Here is a 13,963-nt window from a genome sequence, read left to right as displayed (position 1 = left end):
GTTTTCCAGCGGGTATCTTTGCCCAATCCTTGCAACATATGAAAGAAAGAAAGAGAAAAGGGAGCGACAAAATTCGACCCAAAACGCCAGACACGGGTTGCTACTAGCAAACCCCGTGCTTTCTCATCCGTGTACCTGTTTTTTGTGTGGTGTGAAAAAAGAAAAGCGTCAACTCCGTCTGTACAGCCATCTCGCTCTCCGCTCCATTGATTAGCTTGCCTGCCTCTTCTGCGTTGTAACTAAAACCCAAAAAAACCGTTTAAGGCAAGCTAGGTCCAAATGCTTGAGTAATCCATAAATGAGATGCAAGATGCATAAATCCTATTTGTTTGTGTTTCTGTTCTCGACCTGCGTCAAAATTGGCGCAGTCTTAATGCTTGATGAGAATGGAGAAGCCGTCCAGCCACGCGCCACATGAGCCGGCAACACCGCAGATAGTATAGCCTCGAGGAGGTATCAGAGTGTGTCTGCATTGCAATGTCAGCGTTACTTTATCCTATCTTCACATGTCAAATGGGCTGCAATGGCTTACGCAGAACCACCATGGGCTTTTCCAAACATGGCTGATTTTCTACCAAGGCTGGTCAAGAGCTGGATGCCATCGATCCAAAAGCCAGCCCTCACGACAAAACCACTGAGGTACTCTCCGCGTCGGATGTCTGCATGATTAATAACGTGTGGTCAGCTTGGAGTTTCTTCCATTGTCTTCAAATATAAATAAACTCACCAAATTCAAATGTGTCACCTCCTTCTTTGCCTCCCCTCTTGCCAAACAGCTGTGTCGAGTTATCGTCATAAACAAACTCTAGCCCATCTAGTGCTGAGCCGTGATACACAATAACGCGAGACATGACCCGGTCCTGCTTCACAGCGCTGGTGAAGATTGCCTCTTGGGGCTCGCTGCCTTGCATCTTTGACTGTCCGAGGCTTTTGCACCGGAAGGCTACTTTGCCGCCCGGCAGCTTTACCGATGACTGCTTTGACGCAAGTACCTTGAAGTCGTCGATATCCAAGGATCCTCCGCCGTGGGATTTGATAGACACCCTTACGCGTCCCTTTCTCTTGGCTTCTGGCAAGCGTGCCCGCAAGTCCTGCTCGGTCATTGTCACTTGCCGTTGAATGGGACTATTGTTGTCCGGCATATACTCGATCCATGCACGGCACACATCGTCTCCCTCTCCGTAAATCTCTATAAAGGAAATTCCAGTCTGTGCCACGGCCAGTACGTTACCGCCGTCAATGGCAAATGCCTGGACGCTTTCGTCGGGATTCATCGGGGCATCGTTGGGCAGCCTAAAGGCAGGATGTGCTCGGAAGCGAAGACTGTCCAGACGATGCCAGCCGCACTCATCTGCCTGCAAGGCCAGTCCTCCCTTGGACTTGGTTCTGGTGGAATACGCTTCACGAGCCACGAAACTTCGGTTAAGAACAACGTAGTCTCTGAGCATGATTCCTCCTTCTTGGTGGGGGCATCCAAACAAATGGCCAACCTCGTGCAGATGCGCGCCAATGCCAATGTTTGCCGCCTCCCAGGAGCTTCCCGCCTCGTTGCAGTCGTTGGCCACATGCGCCGTGTCCGTCGGTGTGCAATCGGTAAAGGCTGGCACGACCTCCTCGAAACAGCCGGGATAGCTGTGCAAGCAGTGCGACCCAAAGATACCCAGCTGCAGCTCTCCGCTGCCGCCGCCAAGTGCGGCATGACTTCGAATGGTTTTGGCGTCCTTATCCCAGTGAGCATCGAGCAGGAGAACTGCAACATATTGCTTCTGGCCAGGTAGGGGGTTCAGATGCTTCTTGACTGCTGCTGAAGCAATGTCAAAGAGAGCATTCTTATCCGTGGCCTTGTCGTACTGTTGCGCCTTGTTAAGATCCTGCAGCTCCGCCACCGTCTTGTCGGAACGGATAATGTGAACGCGGGCTTCAGATCTCATGATGCCATTCTCTCTGTCGCGGAGGTTGGCAGAACCAGACGTCCATTCCTCTTCGAATCGAAATGTTCGTCGCCCAAGCTTGTGCCTCCACATCTGTTCTGCGGTAAATGCCTGCCAGAGATAGGCCGCCATTCGAAACTTCTTGACAGCCGTCTCCAAGCCATTGCCTTCCCTTTCGGCCCGCGACGGCGTTGCATCAAATGTCCCGGGTGAGTCTTTGCCTAGCAGAATGGCGAGCTGCAACGGAGGTGCGTTTAACGAAGGTACCATGTGAAGAGTAAGGTAAGAGGCATGGATGTTGTTTGAAGACGAGCTGTTGGCCAGTTTCGGGCTGGAGAATTCGAGTCTAATCTTGTTGGGGCCAGGTTGCAGATATAGAAGAGCTTTGAAGTGAGAATTGCATACGGGCCAGCTGGTCGGTGGAAAGGAGTCGTCGAGTTTGCTGATGGTGACAGTGCCTTCAAGGTGGTTCTGCTCTGTCTCTCCAACTGTACCGTGCAACAAGAGAACCTTTTGGTATACCTGTCTCGAGTAGTTAGCGCTGTCAAGAACATCATAACGCTGGTCGTCCAATTTTGAGCCATTCGAACGCCCGGTGCAATCAATGCAGCGCAATGGGATAGGGATTTTTCGACAAGGGTCTCGCGCAACGTACCCATGCATTTTCTGCAATGTTTTGGACACGAGGAGCATACTGGGAGACGGGCAGATTGGTCCTTCCGTTGGGCGCAGGAGATCCAAGCCCTGACATGCCCGAGACGCTGTATCGACTGGAGTTTCCGCCAGGCATCAGCATGGGTCGGGTTGGAGCTTGAGCTGGATACTGGCCAGACCCATTGCTGTCCTTGACCTGTAGATTAAGAGCGGGATCTGACTGGGCCATGGAAGGCGGTGTTAACGAGCCGCTTGAGGGTGTGGTGTCATTGGTTTCATGGCTCAAGGTTCCATCGCTGGAAGTGTCGTTTGAGTTTTCTGTTCGGAAACTTGCTCTGGACCGGCGACGCAAGTCTTTGAGGGAGAGAAATGCTGGGGCCATAGTTGCGAAAGTGAGGCGAAGGCGATGGCAGAGGCGTATGTATACACGACAAGGACGGTAGTTTTATTTCCTTGTCGACAGCGAATGGCAGCCTGCTTGCTTGATTGTTTGCTTCTCTGCCGCAGTCGGAGCAGAGAGAACCGTGGTGAAACGAAACGAACGGCAGTCGATGTCGATGAGCTGTCAAATCTGGATGAACTGTCGCTCAGCCGCACCAAAAATGAAGGAGTGGCGCTAGGCGTGATGGACCAGCTGCATAAACCCAAGACCCAAAGCAGCTACAGGTTGGTGATTCACAAAAGACTCCCAGTTGACGAGTTGAGGCTAATCCGTGATATAGCGAGAGTAAAGCAGATACTACAGAATAGAGGCGATAGATGCCGGTTTGTCAATCGGGGGCTGTGGCTGACGCGAGAGCGCTGGTGGATGCTGACGCCCAGGGGGCAAGTTTTAGTGAACAAGTTCGAGGCAGCGTCAGGAAGTCGAGAGCGTGAGACGGGCTCTAATTATAGGACACTGAGGCAAGACCAAGTCCGGAGATTGGGGAGATTGTGAGAGAGCGAAGGGGGGAGGTTAAGAAGAGAGAGAGAGTTAAGGAGGAGAAACCCAGGAACAAGCAGCAACTTCGACTGTGAGATCGAGCGAGTGGACGGTAGGCGCTTTTGTTGCCCACCTGCGTGCGAGCTCGGGGCTTTGCGAGTGGACAAGGACAATCCGATTGATTGTGAAAAGACGGAAAGATCAGCGTTCAGGCCGGACACGCGTCACCACATCAGTCGAATTGCAGTATCTCGAGGGGTGAAGGAGAAAAAAGATAAGCGCAATGGTCAGGAGAAGCTTCCCCTAGACAGCCCGTATTAAAGCCATCCCGCAGTCACTTATGCCATCCAATGCCTGCTACGTAGCATGCGGAGCTATTTTTCTTCTACTGCAACTCCCGTATCCGCCTGGCTGCAGACAGGCCAAAGCGAGCACATCTCGGCCAAATTGGCGGGCGAGGTTACAGCCGTAACGATGACGTCGCATTGTGATTTGAAGCTTTTTTTTCGAGCACCTTTTTGACGGGTCTTAAGCCAGTGGGGGGACGCCAGACGGATTGGCCAATTCGCGACGCAAAAAGTGCCGTGGCGCTATTTGTGGCAAGTGCTATTTATGTCAAACGAAGCGGTTCTTTGAGGGTGTGGTGCTGGGAGCAGATCTTACGGGCGCTAGGCTGGCCGTTGCAGACCTCCAATTTGCCTCGATGAAGGGGGAGGAATAACGATACGAGTCAAGAGGGGGGAAACAATTGCCATGGATGATCGGTACAGATTCCGACAACTGGATCTCTCTCATTACTACAAAAATACTATGAGTACCTGACTACGAAGCAATCTACAACTTCTAACCATCGGCAGTTCCTTACATGGGCCATTAGTGTCATTGAAATGAGATACAGTGCATTGATGATAAAAGAATATAGGTCAATAAAATCTGCAGGCTTTCGCAACCGCCTGCTCTGTTGGCTGCACAGGGGCGTGGCTGTGTGGGCTCATCGGCTCGGCTTACGGCTTCTGGATCCAGAACAGAAACACCCCCGCCCTTGAATCTTCATTCATGTATGCCGGTTCTGGAATCTCGAGAAATCGGGGCTTGCGTGCAGCAGTTGGTTGTGAACTCTCTGCGGAGCATCAATGCCGTGGCAGCATCTCGAGCAAGAGCCGGAAAAAACGAAGCCCGTCGCCAGTTAGCACCTTCGAAGGTACTCCGAGTTAACATTAGATTGATGACTTTTTTTTTGTTTTTCTTTTTTTCTTCATTTCCCCCTTATCCTTGTAATGATTAGAAACCTGCAGCTGCGGCTCGGGCTTGGCCGCAGAATTCAAGTTAGTTGAACGCAGCTATCAATACACACTATCGGCCGTGTATGGAGTATATAGTCGGGCTACATCCACTTTGTTGCAATCCCTGAGAAATGCATGGCGTCATCAAGACATCGCAAGCAATCAAATATCTCATACTCATATCAATGCATCCAATCCTCGCATTGCTCTATCGCACAAGCATGTTACGAACATCTCCTCGTACTCTGAATATCCGATGTGACATTCAACTCGTAAATGCCTAGTAGTGCACATCAACCGCCGCATTAGGAACAATCGGCTGTCCTCGACCCAGGGCCACGCAGCCACCGACAATTAGGATAAATTCTAACATGGCCAAGTTGAAGCTTCCCATCACAGAAACCTGTCAAGGCTCAGCTGCATACTGTATAGCCTGAAAGACAAGCCACTCCACAACGCTCGCCAAGGTCCCACACGCTGGCCTCCTGGTGCAATTCCCTTCTGCCCTATCACGAGCCTCCCCCTCCCCATAACGAGGCTCACTATCTAATACGCGGATTTTCCAGCTTCGGTCCCAGTTTCACTTCGATAGCGGCCAGTTTAGCAGGTCGCCAGAGGCTGATCGCCGATTGGAGGCGCTAGCTTAAAGTGCCTGCAGAGACAAGATCCACGAAGGCCAGCTCGGTCGGAGCGCTAAAGCTTCAGGGCACGGCGACCGCTGCATTCCAGTCTTCAGGCACAGGTCCCGAGATCAGAACAACTCCAGACGGACCTGGCAAGCCCAAAGTTTTAGCTCTTTCATCTCATCTCACCAAGGCCATTTCATCCATTTCATCTCACCTCATCCCACATCGCCCAAACTCTGTGCCCGTGTTTAAAGTTCCCATCGCCGTCACGCCCTCACTAATAAAATCGCCTGAATCAGCCTTGGTCTCAAACTTAGACAGATCTCGATTTTGGCGAGGAAATTGTCACCCTAGCCCCCATGGAGCCTAACGTTTCAACTGGGCACCTCAATCTGGACATCCATATCACACCAGCCCTGCGCTTTTATTTCTCTTGACGAGAGTGCGGATCAACCAGCCACTTTTTATGCGGTTCCGCATGCAGACAGCAAGCTGGCCTAGGATGAAACTTTTTTTCATTTTGTTCTTTCAATTTTGCCTCACCGAGGTGACTGACAATCATAGATGTTTTAGGCTGGTCTATCAGCTCAACGGCTTTTCTCCCCCTATGCTCATGCATATGAGACCAGTCGCTTTGATGACATCAATTGCGCTTTCGGAATAGTAGCAGTAGCATCACTGGACGGCTAATGGCGGGCGACCAGGGTCAGCAGTACTCCGTCACAATTTTCCCATCTTCATGATCACATCCATAGACATATACCAAGCACTCCGCTCTCAATCTTGCCATTCTTTTCCCTCTCCAATGGCCAATGCACAAGTTACAAAGGTCACAGTACTGGGCACTTGATATCATAGCCCAACGACAACAATCCAAGGTAAGGAACCTGGTGCTCGGATGAACATCTCGTTCTTGGATATCCCGGCAACATAACGCTGCTAGTCCGAGGATCTAAGAGAGGGGCGTCGCCGTGACTACACATGCACGACATCTCCTTTTCCAGCCGACCTACAAAGAACTTGTCACCGAAGTTTTATATCATTGGTCTCTCACTTTCCTCGTGTATGCGAAACCGTTTGCTCACAAGAGCGGTGTCAACTCTGCCTCGCACTGGGATATTATAGCCCGAGGATATATAGACCCAAGTCATATTAGATGACAAGCATCTCCCGCAAGGCGATCGGCGTGGCCTTTGTTCCTTTTTTTCCCCATGCGGAGAGCAAACAGCTCAGCTGTCGCATGATGCCGGCTGCAAGGGCCAACCAGAAACATGTCAGCGCTCAGCTCATGGTCCCGTCATGGCCCAATGCACACGAGTGGAGGAATGCGAGTAATTTGGACGGTGAACCTCAGGGTCTCATGCCAAGAGAAGGGATACTCCCGTCAGTAACCAAGTGTGTACTACATGTGCTACATGTATCAGTCAAGAGAGAGACAAGAAGAACGAGGAAGGGGGAGCAAATCCACATGTCTCGAAACTGCAGCAACGGCTGCATCGCCATGGGAGGACCCGCTCCGTTGGGTGTATCAAATGGACATTTCACTGAGACTGAGTGAGTCTTCTTTCAACTCCCTTCAAGTCCATGTACTCGTAAACTCTGCTCCTTTGTACACCAAGGTGAAATCAAGTGAATTGCATCAATCAATCCCATCTCATCTCATCCCACCAGCTCACACAACTGTAATCATCCCATCCCATCCCATCCAACAGACCGCCCAAATAGTAGCGGCTTTTGCAGCTGGCCAACCAACCAGTGCAGCGGTATACAACGGCCCCTAGAAAAGCCAGCTAGGCTGCTGTGGGCAACCGGCCGGTAGGTGCTAAGCTGGCACTAACGGAGCGTTGGGCAAGGCGCTGACTTATTTGCCTTTGTGCACGGCCAGCGCATTGCTGCCTCCCTCTTCCCCTACCTACCTGTACCTTGTCGCTTGTACTCGTACAGGCCACAGAGCCGCCCGTTTCGCAACTCCACAACCTGTGCTGACCTGACCTTTCCGTTCTTTCACGCACACACACTTTGCCCTCCTCACAGCCTTTCATCGCCCTGCACTTCCACCAACTCCCGTCTTCATCCACGCCGGAAAATAAGAAGAAAAGGAGCGTTTCCAGGAAGGAAAGAAGCTGGTTGGCATATCCATCATTCGGGAGGGACAATTCCAGGCGCTGTAGACCTTTATCCAGTCCCTTCAAGGCCGTAGTTGCTAGGGGCCTTCTCGCAAATTTTTGGTTCACCATGATGGCCTCGCCTTTGAAGAAGCAACCGCAGGATGTAGCCGACTGCGTCTTGAAGCGTGCAGAAGTCAGCAAGGTATGCATGCACTCTCTCCATCCATCATTTTTGCACATCTTTTCTTGCTGCAGCATCAATGCCAGCGACGAGTTCTGGCCTTCTTTTTTCGCTCTCCTCCTGCTTCCGAGTCATCCAGTTTCACTAACAGGAGCTTTGACATAGATTGCCCGCCGACTCCAGAACCGCCTCGCACTTGCGCAATTCAAGACCAAGCATGGCTGGGAAGACCTCACGCTCGACCTCATCGAACCCAAGGTGGAAGAAGTCCGCCGCAAGCGTCTCTACGAGGGCGATGTTCTCTCCGACTCTTCGTCCAGTGCATCCGACCTGCCGTACCCGACCAAGACGCTCATGAGCTCTCCCCTCAAGGCACCCTTGTTCTCCGATGCCGTCGGTTCAAGCAATGGCAGCTCCGGGCATCGCAAACGCACCTACTTTGCCTCGTTTGACAACAACGCCTCGAGTCCTACCAAGCGCTTCCGCGGCTCCCCGACAACGCACAAGTCATTTGGCGGGCATACCCTGTGGAAGGATGGACATCAGCTCACGCATTCGTCCCCCATGAAGCCCCGGCGGCAGCAGCACTTCACCACCTCGGCCGGACCGGACGTCTCTTTCTTCCAGCAGCGGCGAATGACCAGCGAGCTGAATGCTCACCCGAATTTCACCGCCCCGGATGAGGACGATGACGATCTTTTGCCTGCACACTCGTTTGCTGCAAACATTCGGTCTTCTCCGCCTCGCACGCCGCCAATGCAGTCCCGGACCTTGAGAAAGAGGGGAGACGGCGCCGAGGGCGGCCAGGAGGGAGCGGATCTTCTGCTGTACCTGGCAGCATCGCCGTCGCCAGCGGTCAAGCCCAACAGGTCTCGGATGGAGCGGCCGTCGACACCACCGCCCAAGAACAGCAAGCTGGATTTGCCCTCGGCCATGATGACTACGCCTGGAGGAGGCAATCCTTTCCCCAACACCCCCGGACAAGGCTTCGACTTTGCCGACTTTGTCAACATCACTCCAAGCCCAGCTCAAAAAGTCTGGAAGACACCAAACCCCCTCACCGGCGCTCGCACTCCCCGCAGCGTGGCCAGGAAGCGCCTTACGTTTGATGAGCCTCGACCCTGATGAACCAACACCAACGAAGCATACCCTCCTAATCTGTGAATGGTATCCCGTAATGCCTCACTGTCCCTACCTATTTGCTTCTTGTACATGATACCATGACACTGTATGCCGCTATTGTACGCGGCCCTATTGCTTTTTATTACCACCCTATATCCTGTTTTTTATGTTTCTATCCATTTTATCTATTTACGTCTTACCCCCTAGTTTGTTTGGCCAACCCAAGAGCTAATCTCTTGTTTGTATGTCTGGCCTTTGGCGTTTGTCTGTTTGTCTATTTTTTTTTTATTTTTTTTTTTATTAGACGGTCCGCACCGTTAACACATGGGGGCTCTATTCGCAATATCTATTGAGCCGGGATTAGGAGAAGGGCAGAAAATCGACCGTTTGGGGACATTTGATCCTCTCAAAAATTGGAACGGTCATGAGAAGGGACATGGAATCGAGCTGCTGTCTTTGGGAGAGAGATTTTGTTTGTTTGTTATTTGTTATGTTTCCCTCTCCGGCGGTGTACAGCAGCAAGGTGGATATGGCGGACGATGGTATGAACGGGATGGTTGGATGATTAACCCCCTGGTACAAAACCAGGCAGGCCGTTGTTTTTTGGCCAAAATGAATGTGATGGTAGTTAGTCGCGTCAATGACAAAATGATTCTCCCCGTTAGCAATGTTGACTTTTTGTGGTTGGATGTGTGTGTGAGTGGGTGGCTGCTCTACTATTCGATTAATAGCTGCATTGTCGTGCGCACACAGACGCGGTTCCTAGCTAAGCTCCTCACGCGCCGCCGGATTAGCTTTACTCCCGGGACGCGACTTTTGGCCTGGAAGGCTGAAGAGCCCGCGTCTTGGTCGCGTTTTTTGTGCACGAAGGGGTAATTTTGCAGGTCGATTTGCGGATTTGATTGGATGGATGGGTTTTGGTGTGGCGCATTAGCTTGCGCCCATTTAAAGATTTGAGGGTGTGACGCAAGATTCGAAGCTATCGGGAACTTTAGTACTCAACTAAACTAAATTACGGGAGAACAAGTCTTTCAGGATGTTAGTTTTGAGATTACTCGTGTTTGGCAAAGTTGGATTTTTTTTTTTTTTGCTTTTTAGGGAGAAAGCTGTTGGTCATGGTAAAGGAGAATGGGGTTTGATTTGCTGCTGTGAAGGTGCTTACCCTACAACAGAGCACCGTATATCGGGCGTACCAAGTGTTGTGACAGAAGTCAGACCCTTTTAACCACCACCACCCAACAAACCCGCCCAAGAAACACCAAGACGCGCAAGATTTCGTCGATAAAATCCGCCTTGCATGCGTCAACAGCTGGATTTACCCCTTTACAGACGCATCCTCAGCTGGCATTGGACGCCTCTAGCGACGCGTGAGAGGCACTTCCAACGCAGAATGACGCAGAGGGGCTGCAAGCACTTTAGCCCGCATCCACCCCCCACCGGCCGGAGTTTTCTGTTGGTGAGAATCATTCGATGAAAAGAGACGAGGAGACCAGCTAGTGATGGCCGGGACTGTGGAGCCAGACATTTGATTTGATTGACGTCCTTCTATAGTTTATCATCCACTGTGGGTATATGTCATACATGGTACAGAGTATATACGAGTACTGCTACTGCTTTTACTGCTGCTACTACTTTGTACACGGACTTTCTGCATCTACAGAGTGTCCGTCTTCACTGAGACCTGCTGGTGAGAAGACGGACACTCCTGACTAGAAGAGGTCCATTCTCCAATTTTCCTTTGCATTTATATCCCAAGTCACCTCTTGCGTGTGTCATGTGCCGCAAGGTTGATCTTCATTGTTTCCTCATTCATGAAATCGTAGGGCTATCTCGCCTACCCGTTGGGCCACTGGGACCAACGTCTCCGCCGGCAGTCCAATCGCCGAGGCTAGAACCACTCGCGTATTTGGACGTATAGCTGTCGTGAGGGTTCTGTTGCATCTGGCTGCTATACACGGAACTACTCCTGCTGGGCGTTCCATTTGCTGGCGGAGCAAGGCGGCTCTCAATCTCCAAGTCGAATGGATCAGACCGAAACTTATCACGACGCTGGTTGAAAGAGCCGTTGCTTTGCAGAGACTCTCTGTGAACGGAGTGTGGCCGGGCAGGAACCGTAGGGGCTTGGAAGCTTCGAATTCCGCCCAATGATCGGCCTCTTGATCGGCGGTTCGGGGCAGAAACAGGGGGAGGCAACACCATGTTATCATCGCTGAACGGATTTGCCAATACTGAGCTGGAAGGCGGCGGTACCGTGCCCGACATCAAAGCATTGGCATCCGAGAATGGGTTAAACCGCTTGCCAAAATCGAAGCTTAGACCTGGTACTAGCTTATGCCCCTTGGGTTTCCCCCCAGCTGCTGCGACGGGATTTGGGGCTCCCTGGTTTCGCATCGGTGCAACATTTCTAGGCTGGACGGCGCCCGCTTCAAGGAACTGAGAGTTTCCTCTGTTCATGTTGACGTTGCGGGGTGCAAACTTTTCACCAATGTTCTGCTTGACAGCACTCACTGTAGTCGATATCCCTAACCTTTGTGCCATTGATGTGGAAGAATCTTTTTCGGTGTACGCCTTGCTGGATCCCCGTCCATCTCGTGCGACCCTTCTCCTCCAGAACCATAGCAAGATGACAATAACTGCTGCGGCGGCAATTCCGCCTATAGTCCCACCGACAATGGTGCCGGTCGATGGGCGTGAACTCGAGCTAACAGGGTCTGCTATCGGCTGCCCAGTAGCTTGACTTCCTCCTGGCAGACCACTTTCTCGGAAGTCGCCAGGTAATGTGTTGATACCTGGGAGAGAAGTTGTAACACTCCCCGTAGAACTCGGGGTAAGATCTGTGACTGTGTTGGAAGGTATTTCACTCAGTATAGAGTCACTAAGCGGCACAGCTGATGTAGGGGCTGGAGCTAAGGTTGTCGCAGAAGTGGGTACGGAAGCAGCTCCAGCATCTGGTGTAGGAGATGAAATAGAGCTGGGTGTTGAAATTGGTGTTGAAGCTGGGGTTGAAAGGGGCGCATTTGACACCACGGCCTTTCCCGATGCAGATACGGCCGGATTTGCAGGCTGACTGGCGGCAATCTGGGATTGCTCCTGAGTTGATGATGTGTTACTTGCCTGTATCAATACTGTAGATGAGGTTGAAACAGTAGAGGATGGAGCTGGAGAAGGAGGAGGGCCAATATCTGCGGCACTGAAAACCTCTGGTCCTTGGACCGACTCATCGGTGGGCTGGGTTGCCGATGGTTGAGCCTGAGATGGAGTGATTGATGGCGTTGTTGATGGCGTAGGGGATGGGAGCTCTTTTCCAATTTCAGTCCCAGACGCCGGAGAAACTCGAGGAGCAGAGGGCTGAGGGCCAGTTGGTTGAATCTGAGACTGCGATGATATTGGGATAGAAGAAGGCGTTTGGCTAGATGGCGTGGCTGTGGGAATCGCACCGGTCGAAACTGTGGTCGATGTGGCAATTTGGGGGTTCAATGCTAATGCGGAAGATGGGAGTTGCGTGGGTATTGATGAAGTTTCCGAGATAGAGGTCGGTGAAGTCGATGGAGAAATTGGATTGCTGTCGCTGGATGACGTAGGAAGTGCGATAGTAGGAGTCTCGCCATCGGCTGTCAAACTTGCATCTGGAACAGTTGTAGTTGGTGAGTTTCCGACAGTTCCTTTCGCTATTGAATCCAAAGCTGTAGTACTGGGGGTTCGCGTAGAGACGCTTGGCGCGGTACTGGGAGCCACATCGAGAGCCACATCGTCCGAAGAGCCTTTTGTTGGTTCGCTGGATATTATACTGGAAGAAGATATTGAAGGGTTGCCCGAGGGCTTATTGGTGGTGGAACTGGTGTTGAGGAAAGTAGTTGATGTAGGTAACTGGGCATCGATGGATGTCGAAGAGCCACTCAAAAGGCTTGCCATTGCGGGTAGCAATTGGCTTGCGAGACCAGCCGCAACGAAGCCGAAAGAATCGAAATTAACAAAATGGCATATATAAAAGGAAAAGAGAAAAAGGATTGCGTGAGTTGACTAAGAAAGCATTGCTGGAAATCGTAAGTGTAAAATGGGCTAGCCAGCCGCCACTAGAGAAAAGAAAGAGTATGTGACAAAGAGTGATAGGAAAAGAAGATTACACTTGGGCCAGTGAGAGAAGGACGTTTAAAGAAGGTTAGAGGTGTGATATCCAGGGGGCACGAGAATAAAGCCAGATGAGAGTTGGACGGCAATGGTATGCGCCTTTACTGATGGCCCTTTGTAACAGCTTTCTCGGCGGTACCACCTAAAATTGGCAGCGCATGGGGCCACAGAAACAGAGCCCTGTTTAGCTCCTGCAAGGCAACGAAACACATTGCATCGCGCTGTGAAATGCGAGAGTTGCGCCGACACGATCTTGCATTTGGGAGGCGGCGCTCCGTATCAGGGGCTGAGACCCCCAGTCCTGCGACACATCTGAAGCATCATGACAAGCTAGTTGGAGGCGCGGAGTGCCGCTTTTGACCTAGTCTTGCGAAGGGGGGGCAACAGTTTGGGATATGGCTTGTATCATGAGCTGAGAAAAAGGAAAATCACGGAGAAAAAGAGAGAAATGATCGCTAGGGGATTAAAGCTCAAGGTAAGAGGGAACGGTGTTTGTTTCGATGTGAGCAATTGTAGAGCGTTATGTGGCCGAGATGGAAACGGAGATGCGGCTGCAGAGGTCTGTGTACGAATCAGTCTTTGGGTCATCAACATTCATGTAACTGTGGCACAGAAACGGGAAGTCAACATGGTGCTGGGTATTTAGGCTGATGTGAGAGTATCCAACAGGGAAGTATTACCAGGTAATGTCACACGTACAGCAGATGACCGGTACCTCTCCTTGCAAGAGACATTTCCATCTTCCATCTCAGAGCCTCGAATAATTCCGTTAGGCTTCGCAAGAGAAATGGAGTGACTATGAAACCACCCGTCAGTCCATCGAGCGAATACCTCCCCAATTAGGCGCCGGTTGCTGGTCTGGCCAGCGCTAAGGGCTTAGGAAAACCAGGGCGGCAGGGATTGTTTGTTTGATTGGCACGAGCCCGCGCATTCGGAGTCGTTGAACCGGGCTCGTCAGGCCCAGTCAGTACTCCTCTATGCCTTGTGTGTGGAATACTTGGCGGAGCA

General features: G+C 51.5%; 3 protein-coding genes across 3 annotated transcripts; 1 reads left to right on the top strand and 2 right to left on the bottom strand.

The window, feature by feature from the left end:
* Window positions 1-161: 161 nt before the first annotated feature.
* On the bottom strand, window positions 162-3,415 carry V8C40DRAFT_127602 (putative peptidase family-domain-containing protein). The gene is made up of 4 exons (XM_083211023.1): window positions 2,587-3,415; window positions 728-2,453; window positions 533-659; window positions 162-467 (listed from the first exon to the last, which is right to left on the bottom strand). Exons 1-4 carry the CDS (start codon window positions 2,965-2,967, stop codon window positions 371-373), a joined length of 2,331 nt encoding a protein of 776 aa, XP_083067792.1. The 5' UTR covers window positions 2,968-3,415; the 3' UTR covers window positions 162-370.
* Window positions 3,416-7,341: 3,926 nt separating this feature from the next.
* Window positions 7,342-8,991, top strand: V8C40DRAFT_127577 (Whi5 domain-containing protein). The gene is made up of 2 exons (XM_083211022.1): window positions 7,342-7,726; window positions 7,871-8,991. The coding sequence occupies exons 1-2, from the start codon at window positions 7,652-7,654 to the stop codon at window positions 8,828-8,830; spliced, it is 1,035 nt and encodes a 344-aa protein (XP_083067791.1). The 5' UTR covers window positions 7,342-7,651; the 3' UTR covers window positions 8,831-8,991.
* A 1,645-nt stretch (window positions 8,992-10,636) lies between these two features.
* Window positions 10,637-12,739, bottom strand: V8C40DRAFT_270927 (uncharacterized protein; the record flags this gene model as incomplete). Its single annotated transcript, XM_083220234.1, has 1 exon — window positions 10,637-12,739. The coding sequence occupies one exon, from the start codon at window positions 12,737-12,739 to the stop codon at window positions 10,637-10,639; it is 2,103 nt and encodes a 700-aa protein (XP_083067790.1).
* Window positions 12,740-13,963: the final 1,224 nt, after the last annotated feature.

The sequence above is a fragment of the Trichoderma camerunense genome (genome assembly GCF_050948025.1).
Source record: "Trichoderma camerunense strain CBS 138272 chromosome Unknown V8C40scaffold_26, whole genome shotgun sequence".
Lineage (NCBI taxonomy): Eukaryota > Fungi > Ascomycota > Sordariomycetes > Hypocreales > Hypocreaceae > Trichoderma > Trichoderma camerunense.
Note: the sequence above shows the minus strand (reverse complement) of the source record. Positions and strands in the feature narration are given on the sequence as shown.